General features: G+C 41.3%; 1 protein-coding gene across 1 annotated transcript in view; it reads right to left on the bottom strand.

The window, feature by feature from the left end:
- LOC143028107 (uncharacterized) overlaps positions 1-20,125 on the bottom strand; it is a 68,596-nt gene that overhangs the window by 32,736 nt on the left and 15,735 nt on the right. The window contains exons 5-7 of the mRNA XM_076189745.1: positions 17,604-17,834; positions 16,884-16,978; positions 3,854-4,031 (exon numbers count right to left, since the gene is read on the bottom strand). Coding sequence (XP_076045860.1) covers positions 3,854-4,031; positions 16,884-16,978; positions 17,604-17,834 — 504 coding nt within the window. The remainder of the gene's footprint in view (positions 1-3,853; positions 4,032-16,883; positions 16,979-17,603; positions 17,835-20,125) is intronic.

Here is a 20,125-nt window from a genome sequence, read left to right as displayed (position 1 = left end):
AGTGAGTTCCCAAATTTACAGCAATATGACATGTTTCAGTGTCCAATATACTGGCAAAATAGTTTCAGTGGTTCCCGAGTTACCGTGAGTACTAGGCCAATGGTCTATTATCCATTCATCCATCTATTTAACTATCTATATACCAAAAGGGCTTTTCCCCTCTTACCAGAGAGATAGGCAGAGTCAAAAGGCACACCCCCACCCCGCCCATTCCACTTTCACCCACAACCCTTCCCCCCCCCCAGTCATCTTAGCTCCTCGTGGATGACGGGTCATGCTTGTATCCCGCCCACTGCCCTGGGTCAGAAGCAATGCAGCAAGTCTGTTACGCCTATTGGTAAATCCGTGAGTGTGGGTGTTTTGGGTAAATCAAGCCAAAGTTAGGCAGAAATTAACTCTTGCAATATAGTACCATAACAACATTCATATTGTCGACCTTTCTTTAGTGCATTTGAGAGAACATAATAATATGGCCTGCTCATAGTACTAGGATAAACTGGCTCTGAGAACAGAGGATAGAAAGCAGCTACATACACATACCAATGGCTTTTTCCCCCTTACAAGGGAGGTAGCCAATGTCAAAGGCATAAATCCACTCCCATCCATTTCATCCCCATATACTCCACTCCCATTCACCAACCCTCCATTCCTCCCTCTTTTCTTGGCTCCTCCTCGTATCCAAAAAGTATCCAAATACATTTCTTGTATATCACTGGGAGTCTACGAACTACTAATCGAAGTTTATTACTCTAAATCAGTAATTCTTAATCTGGGGTCATTTGTACCTTTAAGGGGGTATGAGTCATGATAACCAGTGCAATGGTAATGTATATTTACCATGAGAAAGCATAACGTGCATTCATTGTATCCTACTAATTGACATTTTTAATTTGAAATAAGAAAGTACCTTTGTTCAGTAATCTAATATATCTAATAATTTCTCAGCAAGGTTTGTATCACTAATCTTTTTCATATTTTTGCATTGTATTTACATTGGACTGGGGTGCCAGATTTTTTTTTCTTTTTTAGATAATCAAGGAGCACGGGCATTGAAAATGGTTAAGATCCACTGTTCTTAACAGACCTTGTTTTCTACTGTGGCATTCAAATTCCCAAAACAAAACAACTTCCGGGTTCACTTCAGTCAAAGAAACTTCCTTTTCGTCCTCACTCCTTTCCCTTCCTAAAATCAAAACCCTCTACTGCTTCCAAACCCGCTTCTCCGCTTCTGTCTGTCCTCAACCTGCCTCTCTTCACACCCCGATATTCTCAACTGTTCCACAAAACCCAAACCTACGAATCTTTAAACCCAAAGCTATGATGATAACGGCCGGATTTACGAAATTCATTACCCAAATTTATAGAAATATGCCATGTTCCAATATCCAATATAAAATTGAATTTAATAATGTATGTTTACTTTTTACTGAAAAAGCGCTTATTGCACCTCAACAGAATGTCTGCCTAGTTTATTTTTCATCTATTTTTTTTCATTTTTTTTCTTTTTACAATTTTTGTAAATCCGACCGTGATAATGATAATCTACTTTCATCCAAACTTATTTCCTTAATGCTCTACAATTGTTTTAATTTTCTAGTTTTCCTTTCTTAACGAGTTATCTATTCTACTTGATTTCATCTAAGCGTTGATGATTACTTCTCTGCATATCTCTAGAATATACACCAGATGCTCTTGTCGACATTTATTTGTTCAGCTTGTATGCCGTTACCTTTGACATTTCTCCTTTTCTCTTCTTCCTGCTAAAACCATGTGAAAATTGAGCCTCGTTTCATATATATACATTTATAGAAATATACATACATACATACATATACCAAGGCTTTTTTCCCCCTTACAAGGGGGGTAGCCAAAAAGGACAAGGCACAAAAACATTCCCACCCATTTCATCCCCGAAAACACTCCACACCCCTCCCCCTTCCCTCCCATCTTAGCACCTCCTAGATGACGGGTCATCCCTGCACCCTGTCCACTGCCTTGGGTCAGAAGCAGTGTCGCAGGACACAGCACATCCACAGCAAGGCCGCTTCATTAAATCGGCGACCCCCCTCTCCGTCCCCCCATATAAAGGAGAGGACGGGGAGAAATCCCTTCGGGCTGCGTCAAAAATTTTTTGCTCACACACACTACCTCACCCCCATTCCCCCGTCCAATCCACCTCATGCATCACAACATTTTCCATATACAACCATTCTCCATTCACCCCTGTCTTCTGTCCTCTCCCTTCCTTCCTCAACCGACATTCCCCTCTTCCCAAAAGCCCCCTTTACCCCATCCATCCATCTCATCCTAGGACGTCCCCTCATGTTCACTCCCTCCATATCTGCCTTCCATACCTCCTTTACTAGTCTTTCTTCACTCATTCTTTCCATGTGTCCAAACCATCCTAATACTCTTTCATCCACCCTATCTCCCAGCTCCCTTTCCACCCCTGTTCTCCTCCTCACTTCCTCATTTCTCACTCTATCTAGCCTAGTAACCCCCATCATACTTCTCAGACACTTAATCTCAAACACATTCAAGTTCCTTCTCTCTTCCTCTCTCATGTTCCATGATTCTGCTCCATACAGTGCTGTTGGCACAATCACTCCTTCATACAGTCTCCTCTTAGCATCCATTCCCAGATTCCTATTCCTCATTACACTTTTTAAACCACCAAGGCATTTACTCGCTTCTCTCAATCTACATTCTACCTCCACTTTCACTCCACCCTTTCCTGCCACATTTGCACCCAAATATCTAAAACTATCCACTTCCTCCAGTTGCTCTCCCTTAATGCTCACTTCCAGATTACTGCCACTTTCACCCCTTGTACATCTCATCACCTTACTTTTACCCACATTTATCTTCAGCTTTCTTCTATCACACACTCTCCCAAACTCTGTCACCAGCTTCCTCAATCCCTCCTCCGATCCTGCCACAAGCGCAGTGTCGTCAGCAAACAACAGCTGGCTCACCTCCCACTTTTCTCCATTTTCCTTAACCATCTCCAATCCCTGACCCACTACCCTTGCATTCACCTCTCGCACCACCCCATCCATGTATAAGTTGAACAGCCAGGGTGACATAACGCATCCCTGACGAAGTCCCACCTTTACCTCAAACCACTCACTCTCTCCATTTCTAATCCTGACACAAGCTCTACTACTCTCATAAAAACTCTTGACAGCTCCCAGAAGCTTTCCTCCTATCCCGTATATCCGCATAACCTCCCATTATAGAAATATAAGCAGTAAAATTTCGAAGATCCCGACTTCGCAAAATTTTGGAATAAGTCTTTGTTAATTTTGGTTTTCAAAGGTAACCTACAGAAATGTAAATAAAGTAATATCAAATAAAGATAAATTGAAACAATTCACTACTTAACCCCATCCCTATTGTAAAATAATTTTTGCTAAGGATGAAGCATTGGTTATATGAAACTGATTGTAGTCGGTTGCATAAATCAATACTGTCGTAGCAAATTTTTATTTCACATTTAATTTCTGCACCTCCGCCATCTTGGATCCTGATTTCTGACGTCAAAAATGGCTAATTCCTCTCAATATGATACCCCAATGACTGATTAGTATTGATATCTGGCTGAATATCAGTGACCAATACCAACAGTCACTCTCTCCTTTTGCCAACAATAGAAAAGCCTACATTAGAAAATTTCTTTAATGAAGACTTCTATTGTTGGACGAAAGTAAAAATAAATAAATAAATAAATAAATAAATGAATAATTGATAAATAAACAAATGAATAAAACATGAAGAGAAATAATATGAACACAAGGCAAACAAGGAAGAGGAAAAAGACAAATAAAACGAAAAGAAAGGAAGAACAACTCACTTGGTTTGAGTCGTCGAAGTCGCGCGCTCCGTTCTCGAAGGCGTTGTTGTTGTTGTGGCCCAAGAACGCGGCCGTGGCCTCGAACAGAAGCGAGGACTTGAGGAGGACGACGATGGCCCTCAGCATGAACGAGGCGAAGAGGTGCAGGTGCAGAAGGTTCCTCGGGCACCGCAGCTTCCTGTGAGTGACGAGAAGAAACATTTACAAGTAAACTCTTGTTCTTAAAGTGATGATGAATGATCTCAGAGATAACCATGGATTTTCTGTAATTGCAGTGACCTGATCTTTGTTCTGCAGTTAACGTTTATTAACGTAAAATTCAAGGTATTTTTTCATTCATATTTGTGGTAATATTCAGGAGAAACTGATCTACCATTTCTACTGGTAGTAATGTTAGTAGTACTTCCTATTTACTGTCGTGATACTGGTAACTAATTAATAATCCGTAATTATTAACAAAATTATTTTATCGATCTTTATACTTTTATTTCGTTATGTACCTACAATGCAACAGTACCTTTCACATACATGTTATGTAGCCTAGACCAAATACAATGTGTTCATACCTTGACTGTACATAGAGCATAGCGCTGCCACTTATTCTACCGAGTCAAAGGCCTTTTCGTTATCTATAAAAGTTAAATATAAAGGTTCATTGTAATCGCTTGTTTTCTCGATCAGTTTGTCCATTGTCTGCAAATGGACTATAGTGGCATATCTACTTCTAAAGCCTGCCTGATCGCTTGGCTTATTTTGATATAAAACTACTAAGTCTGCAAGTATCATGGAAAACACTATACACATACATGCACACACACACGCATATATATATATATATATATATATATATATATATTAGTCCTTTTTTCATAACAAGTCCTGCTTCACCAAGGTGGCACTTTGTAGTTTGAAGTTTAATGAGCCATGCCCTTGGTCCAACTCGCTGGCGGCATAGATCAAACTACCGTCATCTCGACCTCCGCCGGAAGTAGCAACGCTCTAACCTGCAGAGCCTAAGTGCCGCCCCGGGGGCAAAGTTTTCAGTGAGCCCCCCCAACCCCCACCCCCATCACCACTTCCCACCTCCACCAAAACCTCATAGCAACTGAGCATGAATAAACAAACGAAAAAGAAAATGTAGATATTTTGAATCAAACCTAATCATTTTTTCATGTAGACATTTTTAGCTATTGGCTTGCGAAACGACAGGTTCTGAATTTTGAATTTAAAGTCTCTATTGCAGAAAGGATAAGGGAAAAATATTTCATATTTTGTTTATTCTAACGCAAATTTCGTCGATTGCGGTAAAATATTCAGAGCTTCTTTGACCTCTTTTTTTTTTATTATCATTATTTTGTCAACCTTGTAAGTGGCAAGTCTATGGTTGAATTGTCGCCCCCCTAAAAGTGCTGAATCATAAATCGGTCGGTAAAATCACTATAGGTAATACCAAGGTCTAAATATACAGGTCAGACCGTTTGAATTCTTCTGCGCAGCTTCTGACGTCATTTGGCTGAGTCCATTTTCTCTTTGTGATACACTGAAGAAAACTGTGAAACGCCAAGGAAGACAGGAACTATAATATTTTATATATTATATATATATATATTATATATTCATATATATAGACAGGAACTATAATATTTTATACATATTTATATATATATTTTATATGATATTTGTCAGAATATAACTAATTGCGTGGAGCGGTGCGATCGAAGGCAACGTCATTTTCGAACGACGGACCAGCTTCAACTGACAGCTATAGGACCCGCTAACCCCACTTTGAACAGCCAGGTGACGTTCACGGGCCCGCTGCGCCAACTCCCTCGAAATTCGGTCGGAAGTGGTTAGACCTTATATTCTTAGATCTTGGGTAATACACTTAGATTTACGAACATTTTCCTGGCGTGTATACGGTATGTAGTTGAACTAATCTATATTTAGCCTTTTTACCTACGTCTTTGAAACGATTTATCATCTTCCACTGGTGCTTTTCCACGTTTCAAAATTTTTAGAGCAAACGCTACATTACAACTTTTGGTATACTACTACCGCCTGCAAATTAATTAATCAACAAACTATGGCACATCACGAATAAATGTGACAAAACAATAATCAAATATGGAGAACAAGAAAACAAAATTAAATAAAATGGAAAGGGGAATATTTTTTCTCCAAAATAGGCTACCTTCAAAACACGAGTAAAAAATGTATAAAATATTTCTTGACTTAAAGTCCGACTTTCCGTTACTAGCAGACACATACAGTATTCAGACACTCATAAACTCATATCCAGATGGTCTGGGTAAGATATTGCATTACCATATGGATATATCCCCGAGGCAATATCAACACACTAGCAGTCTTCAACTATTCCTGAACACACACACACACACACACACACACACATATATACCAGCAATATGTAAAAACACATATTATCACCATCCTGAAGCCGACTAATTCAAAAGTTACCTGCATCTTCCAGACCCATTTTTACCCTCTCCCCAATAGTTTATTGAAGAATGTTCTGGAAAGAGGAAAAATATACACCACTCTCAAACATTCCGACAACACGGTGTTCACAAACTCTGCAGAGAGTGAATATCAGCTTTATAAAGACTGCACGTGACAGAAAAAGACGATTTTACAGAAAAGTAAAAAATGTACCTGTGATGTACTGCCACCGGGCATTGGTGTTGTGTGTGAGGGAGACGGCGGGGGGAGCATGGAAGGGAGGGACGGGAGGCGGGGAGAGAGGGAGGGAAGAGAAGTAAGTAGGCAGGTTGGTGGATAGGCAGGTAGGTAGTTATGGAGGGAGGGAAGGCGAGAGATTATGTCATTGCTTGAGGCCGTCCTGTTATACATCAGATTAAACACTGGCAGTGAGAGCAGAGTTCCATTTTCCTCTCAACTTCCATTGTTTCTTTCTTTGCTGTGGATGATGATGATAATGGTGATGATGATGATAATAGTTGTGATGGTGGATGGTAGTAGTGAAGATAGCATTGATGGTGACACTCGTACTTCTACTTCGTTTTTCTTTAACCTTATCTTTCTTCTTCTCTACCCCCTCCCTTTTCTCCTTTTCCTCCTCCTATTCTTTACCACTTTTTGTTCTTGCTTCTACTTCTCTTCCTCTTTTTCCTTATCTTCCCTTCTCCGTTCCATTCTTCTCACACCTTACTTCCATCTTATATTCTCCTTATCATCTTCCTCGCTATTCTTCTCCTTTCTGAATAAATCTGAAATACATCTTTAGAAGAGGACTATCTTTGATGTTGTGCAAAACACATAAAATCAAATAATAAGAAAGAAATAAAGAAATCAGCATGGGCTCTTGATGCTGCTGATCACCGCACTCCAACGTCGGGAAGCGCGAGAAAGGGGAGGCGTCGCCGACGACACTTGGACACCCCACCCACCCTCCGCTACCCCCCGAGGCGGGAAGGCAGCAAGGCGCCTTTTCTAATGAATCAATGCGCGGTTGGATATCGGGAAATAGTGTCGATATCTCGATGTCTTTATTTACCGCCAATATAGCTCTGTCGTCCCACTTTCCTTTCACAATTTCTTTTCCACTCGGCAACAAACTCGATGCTTTTTTTTTTTTTCTAAAAATTGTAGGGAGACGGCGTAGGTCTTTGCTTGTGTTGCTCTTCTGAATATTCGTTTTCTCTTCGTCTTAATGTCTACCGTCATCTTTCCTAGGATTTTTTTCCCTCTACATTATATTTAATTTTATCAACTTTCCATCTCCACTGAATAGAAGGGAACAGAAGTTACTAATCAAACAAACGAACAAATAAACAAATACAATAAAATACACATTCGGCACTTCCTACATACTTTCTTTAATAAACAGGTGTGCATAATGAATCGTATCCTTATATCTACAATGAGAATGTCAAAAAATTGTATATGCCAGTGGATGGTACTTTTGGCAAAATATATGCATATTATACTCTAACATGTATTAATGATAATGATAATCATACATACATATACCAACGGCTTTTTTCCTTTTACAAGGGAGGTGGCCAAAGACAAATGCATAAATCCACTCCCACCCATTCCATCCCCACACAGTCCACTCCCATTCACCACCCCTCCCTCTTTTCTTGGCTCCTCGATGACGGGTCATTCCTGCATCTTGCCCACTGCCCTGGGTCAGAGCAAATGCAGCAAGACACAGCAGATCCACAGCAAGGCTGCTTTATTTAATCGGCGACTCCCCCCCCTCTCCGTCCCCTCATGCAAGAAAAGAGAAGACAGGGAGAAATCCCTTTGGGCTGCGTCAAAAAAACATTCACACATACTCCTTCACCCCTTATCCCCCACCCACTCCCCCTCATGCATTACAGCATCATCCATACACAACCATTCTTCATTCACCCCTATATTCTGTCCTCTCTCGTCCTTCCTCAACAGACATTCCCCTCTTTCCCAATGCCCCTTTTACCCCCATCTATCCATCTCATCCTTAGTCGCCCCCTCATGTTCACTCTTTCCATCTCTGCCTTCCACAGCTCTGTTACTAATTTTTCTTCACTTATTCTTCCCATGTGTCCAAACCATCTCAATACTCTTTCATCAACCCTATCTCCCAACTCCCTTTCCAACCCCGCTCTCCTCTTCACCTCGTTTCTCACTCTATCCAACCTAGTAACACCTACCATACTTCATACAATCTCCTCTTAATATCCATTCCCAAATGTCTATTTCTCATTACATTTTTTAATCCCTCAACGCATTTACTTGCTTCTTTCAATCTACATTCCACCTCCACCTCCACTTCCTTTCCCGCCACATTCGCACACAAGTATCTAAAGCTATGCACATCCTCCAGTCTCTCTCCCTTAATACTCACTTCCAATTTGCTACCATCGTCTCCTCTTGTACATCTCATCACCTTAATTTTACCCACATTTATCTTCAACTTCTTCTTTCGCACACTTTCCCAAACTCTGTCACCAACTTCCTTAATTAACCCCACCCCTGATCCTGCCACAAACGCAGTGTCGTCAGCAAATACTGGCTTATCTTCTATTTTTCTCCATTTTCTTTAACCATCTCCAATCCCCGGCCCATTACTAACAATAACAATGATGATAATAATAATGATAATGATAACGATGATAATAATAATAATAATAATAATAATAATAGTAATAATATAATTATGATATATGATCATGTATAATAACAACAATAATAATAATGATAATGATGACTACCCCGACTTTCACAGACTGCCATCCAGCAACCCCATGATGGCCAGCAACGCCCCCCCCCCCACAACTAGATTTCTCTGGGAAGAAACGTTGGTCTTTTACTTATGATGGGATCAATCACCGGATGTTCTAACATCTGTATGTGATTTAGACATGAAATGACCTGTGACTGAAACACGAGTCTAAGTAATAAATATGAAAGTATGATTTCATTTTACGTCTCTGTTTTGATTAACATTAACAATTTACTGATTTTCTGACAGTGAATACAACATATTCCTTACTAAGTATATTTATATATACTATCCGTGTGTGAACGATAGAATATGAACTTGATCGTTATTTTTCTAAATTACCATGAAAATGAAACAAGTGTCGAAAATATTCGTACTAAACCAGACCATTTCGCCTGACGCCGAACAGGGCTGCAGATTAATTGTTTGCTGGACATTTGTAATTAATTCCCGTCATGCAACAGAATACAAAAACAAATGACAACTGACATGTCAAGTAACTTTACAAATTTGTCTTTCTATTAATTTATCTTTTATATCAATGTATGTTATGCAATGGACATGTCATATACTAGATAGCTACTGAACTGTGATAATTTCTATCTTATGATTATTCTAGAATGCTAAATAGTTCTCGAGTAGTGTAGTATATGATTCTTGTCTTTCTAGAAGTCGTAGAGTAATATTTAATGGTGCACATTTATTTCACCAAGTAACTGATTCTGTCTAGATATGGTTATGATACATTTACACATATCAAACACACACATGGCTCTACGGTACAGTGGTATCGTTCTCGACAGATTCAGCGATCCGAGTTCAAGTGCTGCCCAGGGCTGATAAAATTCAGCAACGAAAGCCAACTATCCAACTCTTGTGGGCAAGGAGTTGGCTATGTGTGTGTGTGTGTGTGTGTAAGCTCTCATCCGGGAGGGAAATAGCTGTCGATCACGAGTCCAACGCGTGACCCAAGACCATGGTGAATCAACTGGTACATTATCATCAAGGATAGCAACGTCGATAGACTACAGACCATTCCCTCTCTCTCTCTCTTTTTTTTTTTTTTTTTTTTTTAAACACAGATTCTTCAATGGGTTCGCAGTTCATGGTTCGATACTTGGAATCTTCAAAGACGCTTCATGAACCTTTTTCGAGGATTCAGTAATGTAAGGCTTCTTTCTCTTGTGTCGTCTACAATTCCTAGCTTTCTAAGCGTTGCAGATGTAAAGTAGGGCAGTCGTTTATGTGGCTTTTGCTAGATGCATTTCGTTACCTCTAGGTTGAAGGTTCGAATCCCGCACTCCTCTTCGATTCCCAGTAGCAGTGAATGTCACCAGACCCAACAGTCCCCAGCGTATCACAGGGCAAAGGTGACGGCTTCGGCCGCAGCTACTCAGCGCCTCCTGGCTTAGGCTTCTTACTTTATATTTTTTCTCGCAAAACCCTTACTTATGGAGTGCTGTTGGGGATCAATTGCGTTTTTATGCAAGCCAAAGTCAACGTCTTTCGTATGAATAGTCTGTTCCTTTGAAAATGCAGAAGAGTCATTTTCTGGTCTCTTTGACTTGAAAAACGGTCTTATTCACACTCGGTTGGCTGCAAATCGACTTCAAAATTGCAGTGTGGCCAACCTTACGCAGTCAAGGTTACCAATCCCCTTGAAACGCTTAGCCTGAATACAATATTTTTCTTATTAATTTATTTTCGGTATTTCTTTAGTGCTAACAAGCGTTTCTACCATTAGGGACGATATCACACTAGAATAGGTGGAGATTTAAGGAAGGAAGCAAAAGTGATCAACATTCTTTATCGAGCAGAGATTTATCTCTAAGATAACGGAATACTGAGTAACGTGGTTCTTCGGGATGTTACCAAAGTTCCTAAAATACTGACTGCATAGACAATGAACAGAAGAGATTTTCCAGTCAACCAATGGATATAGTACAGTTGGGAGATTTAAGACGCAGTTGAATAGACGACACACACGACGTGACGTCATGTCTGCTAGGTAGTTGTTTTGTTTACAAATCTGTTTGTGTTGAAATTTCTCATTTTTTTCTTTAATATTTTTTTCCTAACTCACTGCAAGTCTCATCCTTTGGAATCCATTGCACTTCTTTGACAACAAAAAAACGTCTTGGAAACGAGTTTATTTGTTCGTTAATGAGAAAAAAGAAAGCAAACGTATCAAAACTTCAAGAACAATCTATAATTATTAGCCAGCTGTATACCAAAGTGCCTAGATAAGTCCAATAGGATCCTTTCAATTTTAGCCTAAATATCTAAGCTTTCTTTCACGTCTTCTTGACAAATTAAAATGAGATTTATTATAATAACTATTATCATGATTACTTATCAATATTGTATTTTCTTTCCTCTCCTTCCTTGACATTCCCTTCTTTTGCATTTGTTTCACGCAAGTTTTTCATGCCTATTGGAAAGAACTTGGCGCTCTTGACGCCTTTTTCAAGAAGACAAAATTAAATCTTCTATGCAGACTGACGCCTGACGATTTTATTCAGCTTAAAGGAGCTCCTGAGAAGTAAAGGTTTACATTAATATAATTTCAAATTATGTTGTTCTGGCTAATGCCTGGAGGCTTTATTCAGAGAAACCCCCTCCTCCTTGAAGGGCATCTTGACCAATCTCTCTATCTCACTCCTCTTCTCATTCTCTTTCCTCCTAGTTTCTCCAATTATTTTCCATCCCCCCCCCCACTCTTCACCAATTTCCTTCTTGCCTGCCTCCATTTTGTTTATTTATTTCCAACCCCCTTCTCCTGACCATTACCCCTCACCTTCTTTTCTCTCGTTTTTCTTCATCTTCTTTCTTATTTTCGACTTCCTTTTTGTCCGGCTGTTCTGTCGGGTTCCCAGGAGCTTCTGTCAGTCTCCCAGTCACACGGCGCTGCCTGTCTCTCATTCTCGCCCTCATTAATTATCAGCCTCCCCCCATTCTTCCTTCTCCGCCTTGCCTTCTTTATTTCGTTCTTCCCTCTTTCATTTCCTTTGTTATCTGGCCCGAGCTTTCTTCTTCTTCCTCGCGAATTCCTTCCTCCTACTTCCATCCCTTTCTTGTCTAATCAGTTCGTTTCATTTCCCCTCCATTATCGTTCATTTCCTTGTTCCCACTCCCCCGTGCCTCCCATGCTTGTTCCCTCTTCGCTCCTCTTCCACTTCCTCGAACAAGGCGGATGCTCCGTGACAGGTCCTATTGAATCCGCGGCATCAACATTGTACTCCTATCAGGGAGGTGAAATGCGACTCCAATGCACTGCTTCTCTCGCCTGTCGTCCCAAAGTTTGCGGCTGGTTCATCATCACGGTCGTCTCCGAGTGCTTGCCACTCAGTGCCACGCCACGCCGCGCCGCGCCGCCGCCCCGCGAGAGATGAAGGCCGAGTGACTGGTGACGCACAGACAGGCAAAGGACGCACGGAAACTATCGTCTGCATTTTTCTTTTCATTTTTTCTTCAGAATGTTTACTTCGGTTTAGCGAAGATTTTTGTGAAGATGAAGTCATATCACTTATCTGGGTAAGGATCTTGGTCAAGTATACCCATTAGAATAAATAAACTAATAGGAAATGATGAAAATGGTAATTACATGACACCTGAACAATTAGAAAAACAAGTTCAAAAACATTCATTTAAGGTGAATGCGGGCTGTGCCAAGGATGTGTAATGTCGCCATGGTTGTTCTATATATATATATATATATATATATATATATATATATATATATATATATATATATATATATTAGGTAGTAAGGGAGGTTAGCGAAAACGTGCTAGGCAGAGTTTGGAGTTGATGGATGAGGACAGAGAGACGAGGCAGTTGCTGTTTGCAGATGACACTGCGTTTGTGGTTGATTCTGAGGAGAGACAAACTGTTGATGGCTGACCTCTCCATGTGTGGGAAAAAGAAAGAGTGAGAGAAAAAATGAAGTTGATAGAAAGATATCTTGGGTCAAGTCCGTCAATCGAGTGTCAGCTCCTGATGGAGATTGAGGGGGTTTGACGTCATTTGTCCCTTTGGTGTTCCAAGAATAGATAGCGAGAAATGTGTAGGACTGGCAAAGAATTGGGGAGTCACTTCTTGATTGGACTGTGAAGCAGTGGCCTTTTCGAACACAAAACCACCTATGACTACTGACTGGGCTGGTTCCAAAGTACAAACGGTCTCTAAATATTTATTCGAACGAAATGCAATCGAATCGTGTTCGATTTCGGATACTCGAGAAAAAAAGTAAATACGATCTATGGCTATACTGTAAATGTGTTACGTTGCTAGCAGAATCATTCATGAAACAATTTGTCCCAGATTAATATTGGAGGAAAGCTGAGGGGACGATCAGATCAACCACATAACCTTCCTTGCTTGGTCGTGTATCATTGATAAGCTACACTACCCCCTACCTCTGTGTATTGTTTGTCTGAAGGTTCTATCTGTCGATATACTTAAAGCTTTTCCCCCCTTATTAGGGAGGTAGCCAAGTCAAAGGCACGCACCCTCCCCCACCACCCTTTCTTCTTAGCGCCTCATGGACAAAGGGTCATCTCTGTCTCCTGCTCATTGTTTGGGTCAGAAGCAATGCAGCAAGGCACAGCACATCCACAGCAAGGCCGCTTCACTTACCCGGCGAACCCCCCCCTCCGTCCCCTCATTCGGAAAATGGAGAAAACGGGGAGAAATCCCTTCGGGCTACGTCAGAGTATCATCCATACATAACCATTCTCCACTCACTCCCTATCCCCTACCTTCTCCCTTCCTTTCTCGACAGGCATAGGAAAGAGACCAGACGGGGAGAAAACTCCTTCGGGCTTCTTCAAAATATCATCCATACACAGCCAAGTCTGAAGATGCTAGGTATGAAATATCCTTCTTTCCTGCTTGGCTGAGTATAATTCATACTCTGTACTACGTGTATGAATTGTTTGAAGATGTAATAGACGAAATATTTTACCGTTTACAATTATCTTTCCTCTTTTTTCTCGCAAATGTATCCCACGCCTATGCGAGATTTGTATTTGTGTGTGTGTGTGTATAATACATGTGCGTGTGTGTGTATGTATGTATATATGTATAAACATTAGTGACGAAATCCTCCATTAGGTGTGGGTTTCACAAAATTCACACTTCATATCTTTATCGTCTGCCCCCCCTCCTTTTCAAACTACCTGGAGATCAATCCAACACTGAAATAAATCGTTTTCCATCCACTTTCCATTAATGAATTCCAGTTTATGAACTCTCTCGGAAGATGCTGCGGACTTCGCAGAGTCCCAAGGTCTTCGGGACAATAACTTCTGCCTCCAAAGTTGAACTTCTCGTCGAAAAATATCAGCGACTTCAGCCCGCCTCGTCAGCATCGTTCGCCATTATGCCCAGCTCTGTCGCGGAGTTTGCAGGTAACCAAATCTGCCTTGCATAGGGTGCGCTTCCTCGTCCATCTTTTATGGACGTTGTGCACCCAGCTTGGCTTCCATCTCGGCCTGTGTAGATAAGCCTATGCAATTTTCCTGTGGGTTTAATAATTCATGAATACGTTCTGGGGCTCGTGTATACGATATTTCTTTACCCTTTTCCTTTTCAATCCTCCGGATCATGCAGTTCATTCCATTTTTCATATGCTTTTCCGTGGATTCAATTTTCTCCTTCGTTTTTGACAGCAGTGGAGTTCTATATCAACACGTATAAACAGTATTCAAGCTTTATAGCGGAGTGAGATTTTACAATAGTCATCCCTCCCCTTTTTACCTCGTTTTCTTTCTCCGCAGGTTTGGAACCCTCTCTTCCTTCCCACCTTTCCCTTCGCTCACCAACGGCCTTCGCTCCCATCCCATCTACATTTTTCGAATTTAATTTGAAATAATAGCGATAACAGATCTCGTTTGTAAAATTCAAAATTCATCTGCAGTTCCAAATTAGGTATTAATATCACAGAATTACCTTCATAATTGACTTACTTTTGCACCAAAGCACATGAAAAGCGACATAGAACGGCAGAACGTGATAACTACTTATCTTACTCATCTTTTTCATTTTCTCTTCCAAGGGCTCCTTTTCTTCCATTACATCTCTATATTCTTTTTAATGTTTTCTCAGTTTCTTTATTTTACACCTTTCATACGAATATATTTCATTTATTTATCTATTTATTAATTTAGTCTTATTACTTTCCTCCGAGTGACATGATTTTTGGCGCTGACCGCTAAAGTTAACCTTTTGAAACCCAAACGTCAACTCTATACTGAATTAAATCTTCTGTTCTGTATGGGAGAGGGGGGGGGGCAAACATCGTGATAACGCATAGCCACACCCAACCTTCTCCTTCAGTCTTGAAGATCAACACATGAGGAAAATCATCGCCCACGAAGCGAGTCACGTGACCAAAGCCGTCTCTGCTGGCGTTTGCCGATAAGGCAAGTTGCCTGTCCACTCCATTTAGGGCCCTTTCACACTACGCAACTAGTGACAGTCACTAGTTGCCTACCATTATTTTAAAGTGAGCCTTTCACACAGTGGCGGCCCCCCCCAACTGAAATGAGCAAACTGAAAATTTAAAACACTCATTGAAATAATTTTATCAAGTGGAATTTTTAATTGCCAGGGCTAAATATTTGTCAGCCATCAGTGCTAGCCCTACCATTAACCCCCTCCCCTTCTGAAATGAGAATAATATATGTGTATTATCATATTACTATTAGCCCCCCCAAAAATTTACTCAGCCCCCCTTAGCCTCCCCAACTAAAAATTCCTGGCGCCGCCGCTGCTTTCACACTACGTCACTGCGGTTGCCCGGTTGCGCAACAGGCTATGGCTGTTGCCCACTCCGGTAACAAGTGACCGTCACTGGCAGTTGCCGTCACCGACCGTCTCTTTTTCTTGACCAGCAAAGCCAACAAAAGAACCTCCTCCATTAATGCTGTTCTTTCGACTAATGAGATGAAGAGAGAGGATTCTACAACTCGGTGACAGTCACTGGTTGCTTGCAGTTGCCCGACACTTTCACACTAGGCAACTAGTGACCGCCACTAGTGACGGTCACTAGTTGCCTTGTGTGAAAGGGGCCTTAGAGACGTGGTACTAAATTTCACTACTGTGTAAGCGGTCCGAGTTCGACCCTCACCCAATGCTGAAAGGTATCACAACATTGCAAGCTGTTGAGCAATGAATTGCACGAGCACGCGTGTGAAATTATAGCATTGCCAATACATCGGGGCAAAAGCTCTCATCTGGTAGGGTAACAGCTATCGATCACGAGTCCAGCACGTGATTCGATGCCATCATAAAGGGATTTTTTTTTTTTTTTTTTTTTTTTTTTGTGCAAGGATCCCAGGGTTTTTAGTCAATCTCTTCATCAATCTCAACCCACCAAAGCCTTGCGAATTGATTACCAAACTATCTTATATGACTCCCCCGTACACATTTTTGTATTTACATGAAAATGTATATTATACATAACTATATATTATATAGAAAATGGGTTGGGGCGACTGACAGAATTATACTTTGTACGTATGTTCTAGGAATCATTTCAATATTCTTATTAAACAATGATTTTATAGCTGATGATTTCACAACACCCTTGTAGCCTCCTCACGCTTCCCTGACGGGGTCGCGCCCCCTAGTTTGGACCAGTGGCTTTCTTACCACTGGACCACTGGACCACTGGACCAGTGGCTTTCTTACCATCTGGGTGGCGCCATGAGGTTTTATTCAGGTGGTAGGGACCCCGTGGTGCCCTGGGGTCGACTACCCCTGGGGGTGACCTACCTCAGGGCGGCGAGGATGACGAAGGAGACGACGAGGGTGCCCAGAGAGACACTGTAGCCGACCAACGACATCTGCTTGATGACCGGAAGCCATTCCTGAAACAAAGAATTTTGTCTATTTGATGATAATTCGGTTTAACGACGTGGACTACCCACCCTTGGGAGGCTAGGACGGTGCTCCCTTTTACTTTGTAGCGTGGAGGTTAATGACCCATGCCCTTGGTTGAACTTCACCGGTGACAGGGTTCGAACCTCCATCGCCTCGACCTCCGCCGGAAGTAGCGACGACCTAACCCGCCTTGCGAGAAAATCTGACAAAGAAAATTCAGGAAAAGTTTCCGCACTGCTGTCGCGAAGAAGATCCAAGACTCTTGCACTGGCGGAGTCGAAATCTTGCCCAAAGGCAGAGAAAAGAGAAAGAAAGAAGCGGACGAAGAAAAAGACAAAGAAAAAGAAGAAAAAGAGGAAGAAAAGGAAGACAAAGACGAAGAAGACGAAGAAGAAGACAACGATAAAGAAGAAGAAAGAGAAGAAGGCGACAAAGAAGAAGAAAAAGAAGGTGAAGAAGAAGAAAAAGGAAAATGCGAAGAAGTAGAAGAAGAGGAAGAAGAAGAAAAGGAGGCAGGAAAGACTGTGATGGGTAGGTAGTGGTGCTCACGGCAGAAGCGGCCGGGTCCCATCCAGAGAGCTCTTACAAGAGAGGTCCTCCTTCCCTTCTCACCTCGACCAAGGGCTGCTGGGAGTCTGTCAGTGGAGGTCTCTCCACCGTGCGGCTCAAACAAAGCGAGTAGTTCGTCCAACCCGAAGTCCTGGAGTCGTCCTTCACTCCCCCACGACCTCCTCCTTCAGTGTCGTTCCTGACCTCTTCTGAAGTGGCGTTGTCGACGGCGAGGACGTTCAGGTCGTTCTCGAACCACGTTCCGTCTATCGTGCACGTTCGCGTCGCCGTAAACTGGGAATAAGAAAAAAAAAAAAGGCGAGAAGAAAATTATGAATTTCATGTCACTGAATACGAGACCTATGTATTGATTTAAACATGAGAGTTTGCTGTGATGTGAATGGCAGGTAATGAAAGGGTTAAAGCAGGTATGGGCCGCCCAGCCAGACATGACAGTGTCTCATGAAACAGAGCGGCATAAACAGCTGCGTTACGTGGAATCGTAATATAATTTTAATCACTGGTATATCAAATAGTAGCTGTAGCAATGACAGCAGACTTAATAGAGGAAGCCTAGCAAAAAGGACGGGTGATATGGAAAATTGAAATTATAATAAATATGAACATGATATTCCTAAATATGCATATTAGCATATAGTGAAGATAATATAAGAATATTAACAAGATGTATGAGTGCAGGAAATATATTTAGAATATTATTCTGTTTTTGCAAAATGAGGCCCTTTCATTCCGTAATTGAGACAAACAAGTAAATATGAACACAGAGGAATGATTAATAGATGAATTAAATCTGTCAATGGTAACGATGTTAAGAATTAAATTGAAAACGATGTTAATAAATCTATGCCTTGTCCTTCTTCACAGGAGGGCCCGTGAGTCCTCGGAGAGAGAGAGAGAGAGAGAGAGAGAGAGAGAGAGAGAGAGAGAGATCAAATTAATCTTGCCTTGGGGAATTGGGCTCTATTTTAGATAGATGACATATTCCTGTCCATTCGAAAAATCTATGACTTTTGGATATAAGTTACCTGTCAAGGTCTATTTGTCTATACACACACACGCGCACGCACGCCATTTATTTGATATTATTTGTTTGTTATTATTTGTCTGTTTATTATCATGTCCTTGATTTTCATTTATTATTATTTATTATTTACCTATTTGTTTATCACTGAACTATATGCATTTACTTATTTTAGTTATTATTATTTATATCATTTTGATTTTAATTTATTTATTATATATATATATATATATTTTTTTTTCGCATCCGACCTAGTTATGGACCAAAGGGTCTCCTGTCAACATGCTCCGCCTTTGTAATCCTTTGTAATACACATATAGTGACACAAATGCATATATATGTACACATAATGTACATGTGCCACCAACGATGGTTAATATTGTATACATATTATGTTCGTCCATTGATGTATATGTATATATGCATATGTTTATTCATACATTCATATGTTCTTATATTCATATACTTATGTATTCATATATTCATTATATTCATAGACTCATATACTTGTATACTTACAGATTTATCTAATTATATATCAATATATTCATGTATTCATATTTTTGTATATTAATGTGTCAATGTTTGTGGAACAAAGCTGTTTAAAAAATGCAGAACGGAAAATAAAAGAAAGATCAGTTAAAGAATTCAGTGCAAATCAAGAGTTCCCTTTGCCTTAAGATGCCAAATAATACTTAAGACAGCGACATCCAATTTATACGAAACAGACGATCCAGATGTCTGATGTATACGCGAATATAATTTCCTACCGCAGTAATACCTGTCTGAAGTCATGTCTGTCTGCCTGCGTGTCTGTCTGTTTGTCTGTCTGTCGCACCCCATCCTCCGCTCTTTCTGTCCCCCATCATGTCTTTCATTCTCCCTCTGCTCGACATAAACACACAAACACAGACAAGTGGTGTGTGGGGGGGGGGAAGGCAAGCAAACACATGGGCAGATGATAATGGCACGTTCGTTGGCACCCGCACGTACACACGTACACACACACACACACGCTACCACTGCTCGACGGCGCAGTGGTACAGTTCGCAACTGCTAACCACAGCGGTCCGAGTTCGAGTTCCGACCAGGGCTGAAATAATTTCAGTATCGCTGCGCTGTGAGCCGGCACTCCAACTCCCGTGGGCGGGGAGGGGGGGTTTGTGTGTGTGTGTGTGTGTGTGTGTGTGTGTGAGAGAGAGAGAGAGGTCACAGCATTACCCATAGATCGGTCACACATGAGCTCTGAGCTCTCATACGGGAGGGTAGTAGCTGTCGATCACGAGTCCAACACGTGATCCAAGACCATGGTGAATTACACACATACACGTGGCGTGGTGGGTTGGGGGCTGGCGTAGGTACCTCGTGTACCTGGTTCGAGTCCTATAATGAGTGATACACACGCACACGCACGCGCGCACACACAAACACAAACGCATTGGATTTTTTTCCCCAGTTTAAGCTGGAGAGGGACTGATCATGGTGAGAGTCGGGGGGGGGGAGGCTTGTGAAAATGCACGAGAAATGGCGACGTGGCAGGCCA

This window comes from Oratosquilla oratoria, chromosome 9 (genome assembly GCF_046742065.1).
Source record: "Oratosquilla oratoria isolate Oo_2021 chromosome 9, ASM4674206v1, whole genome shotgun sequence".
Classification (NCBI taxonomy): Eukaryota; Metazoa; Arthropoda; class Malacostraca; order Stomatopoda; family Squillidae; genus Oratosquilla; species Oratosquilla oratoria.
Note: the sequence above shows the minus strand (reverse complement) of the source record. Positions and strands in the feature narration are given on the sequence as shown.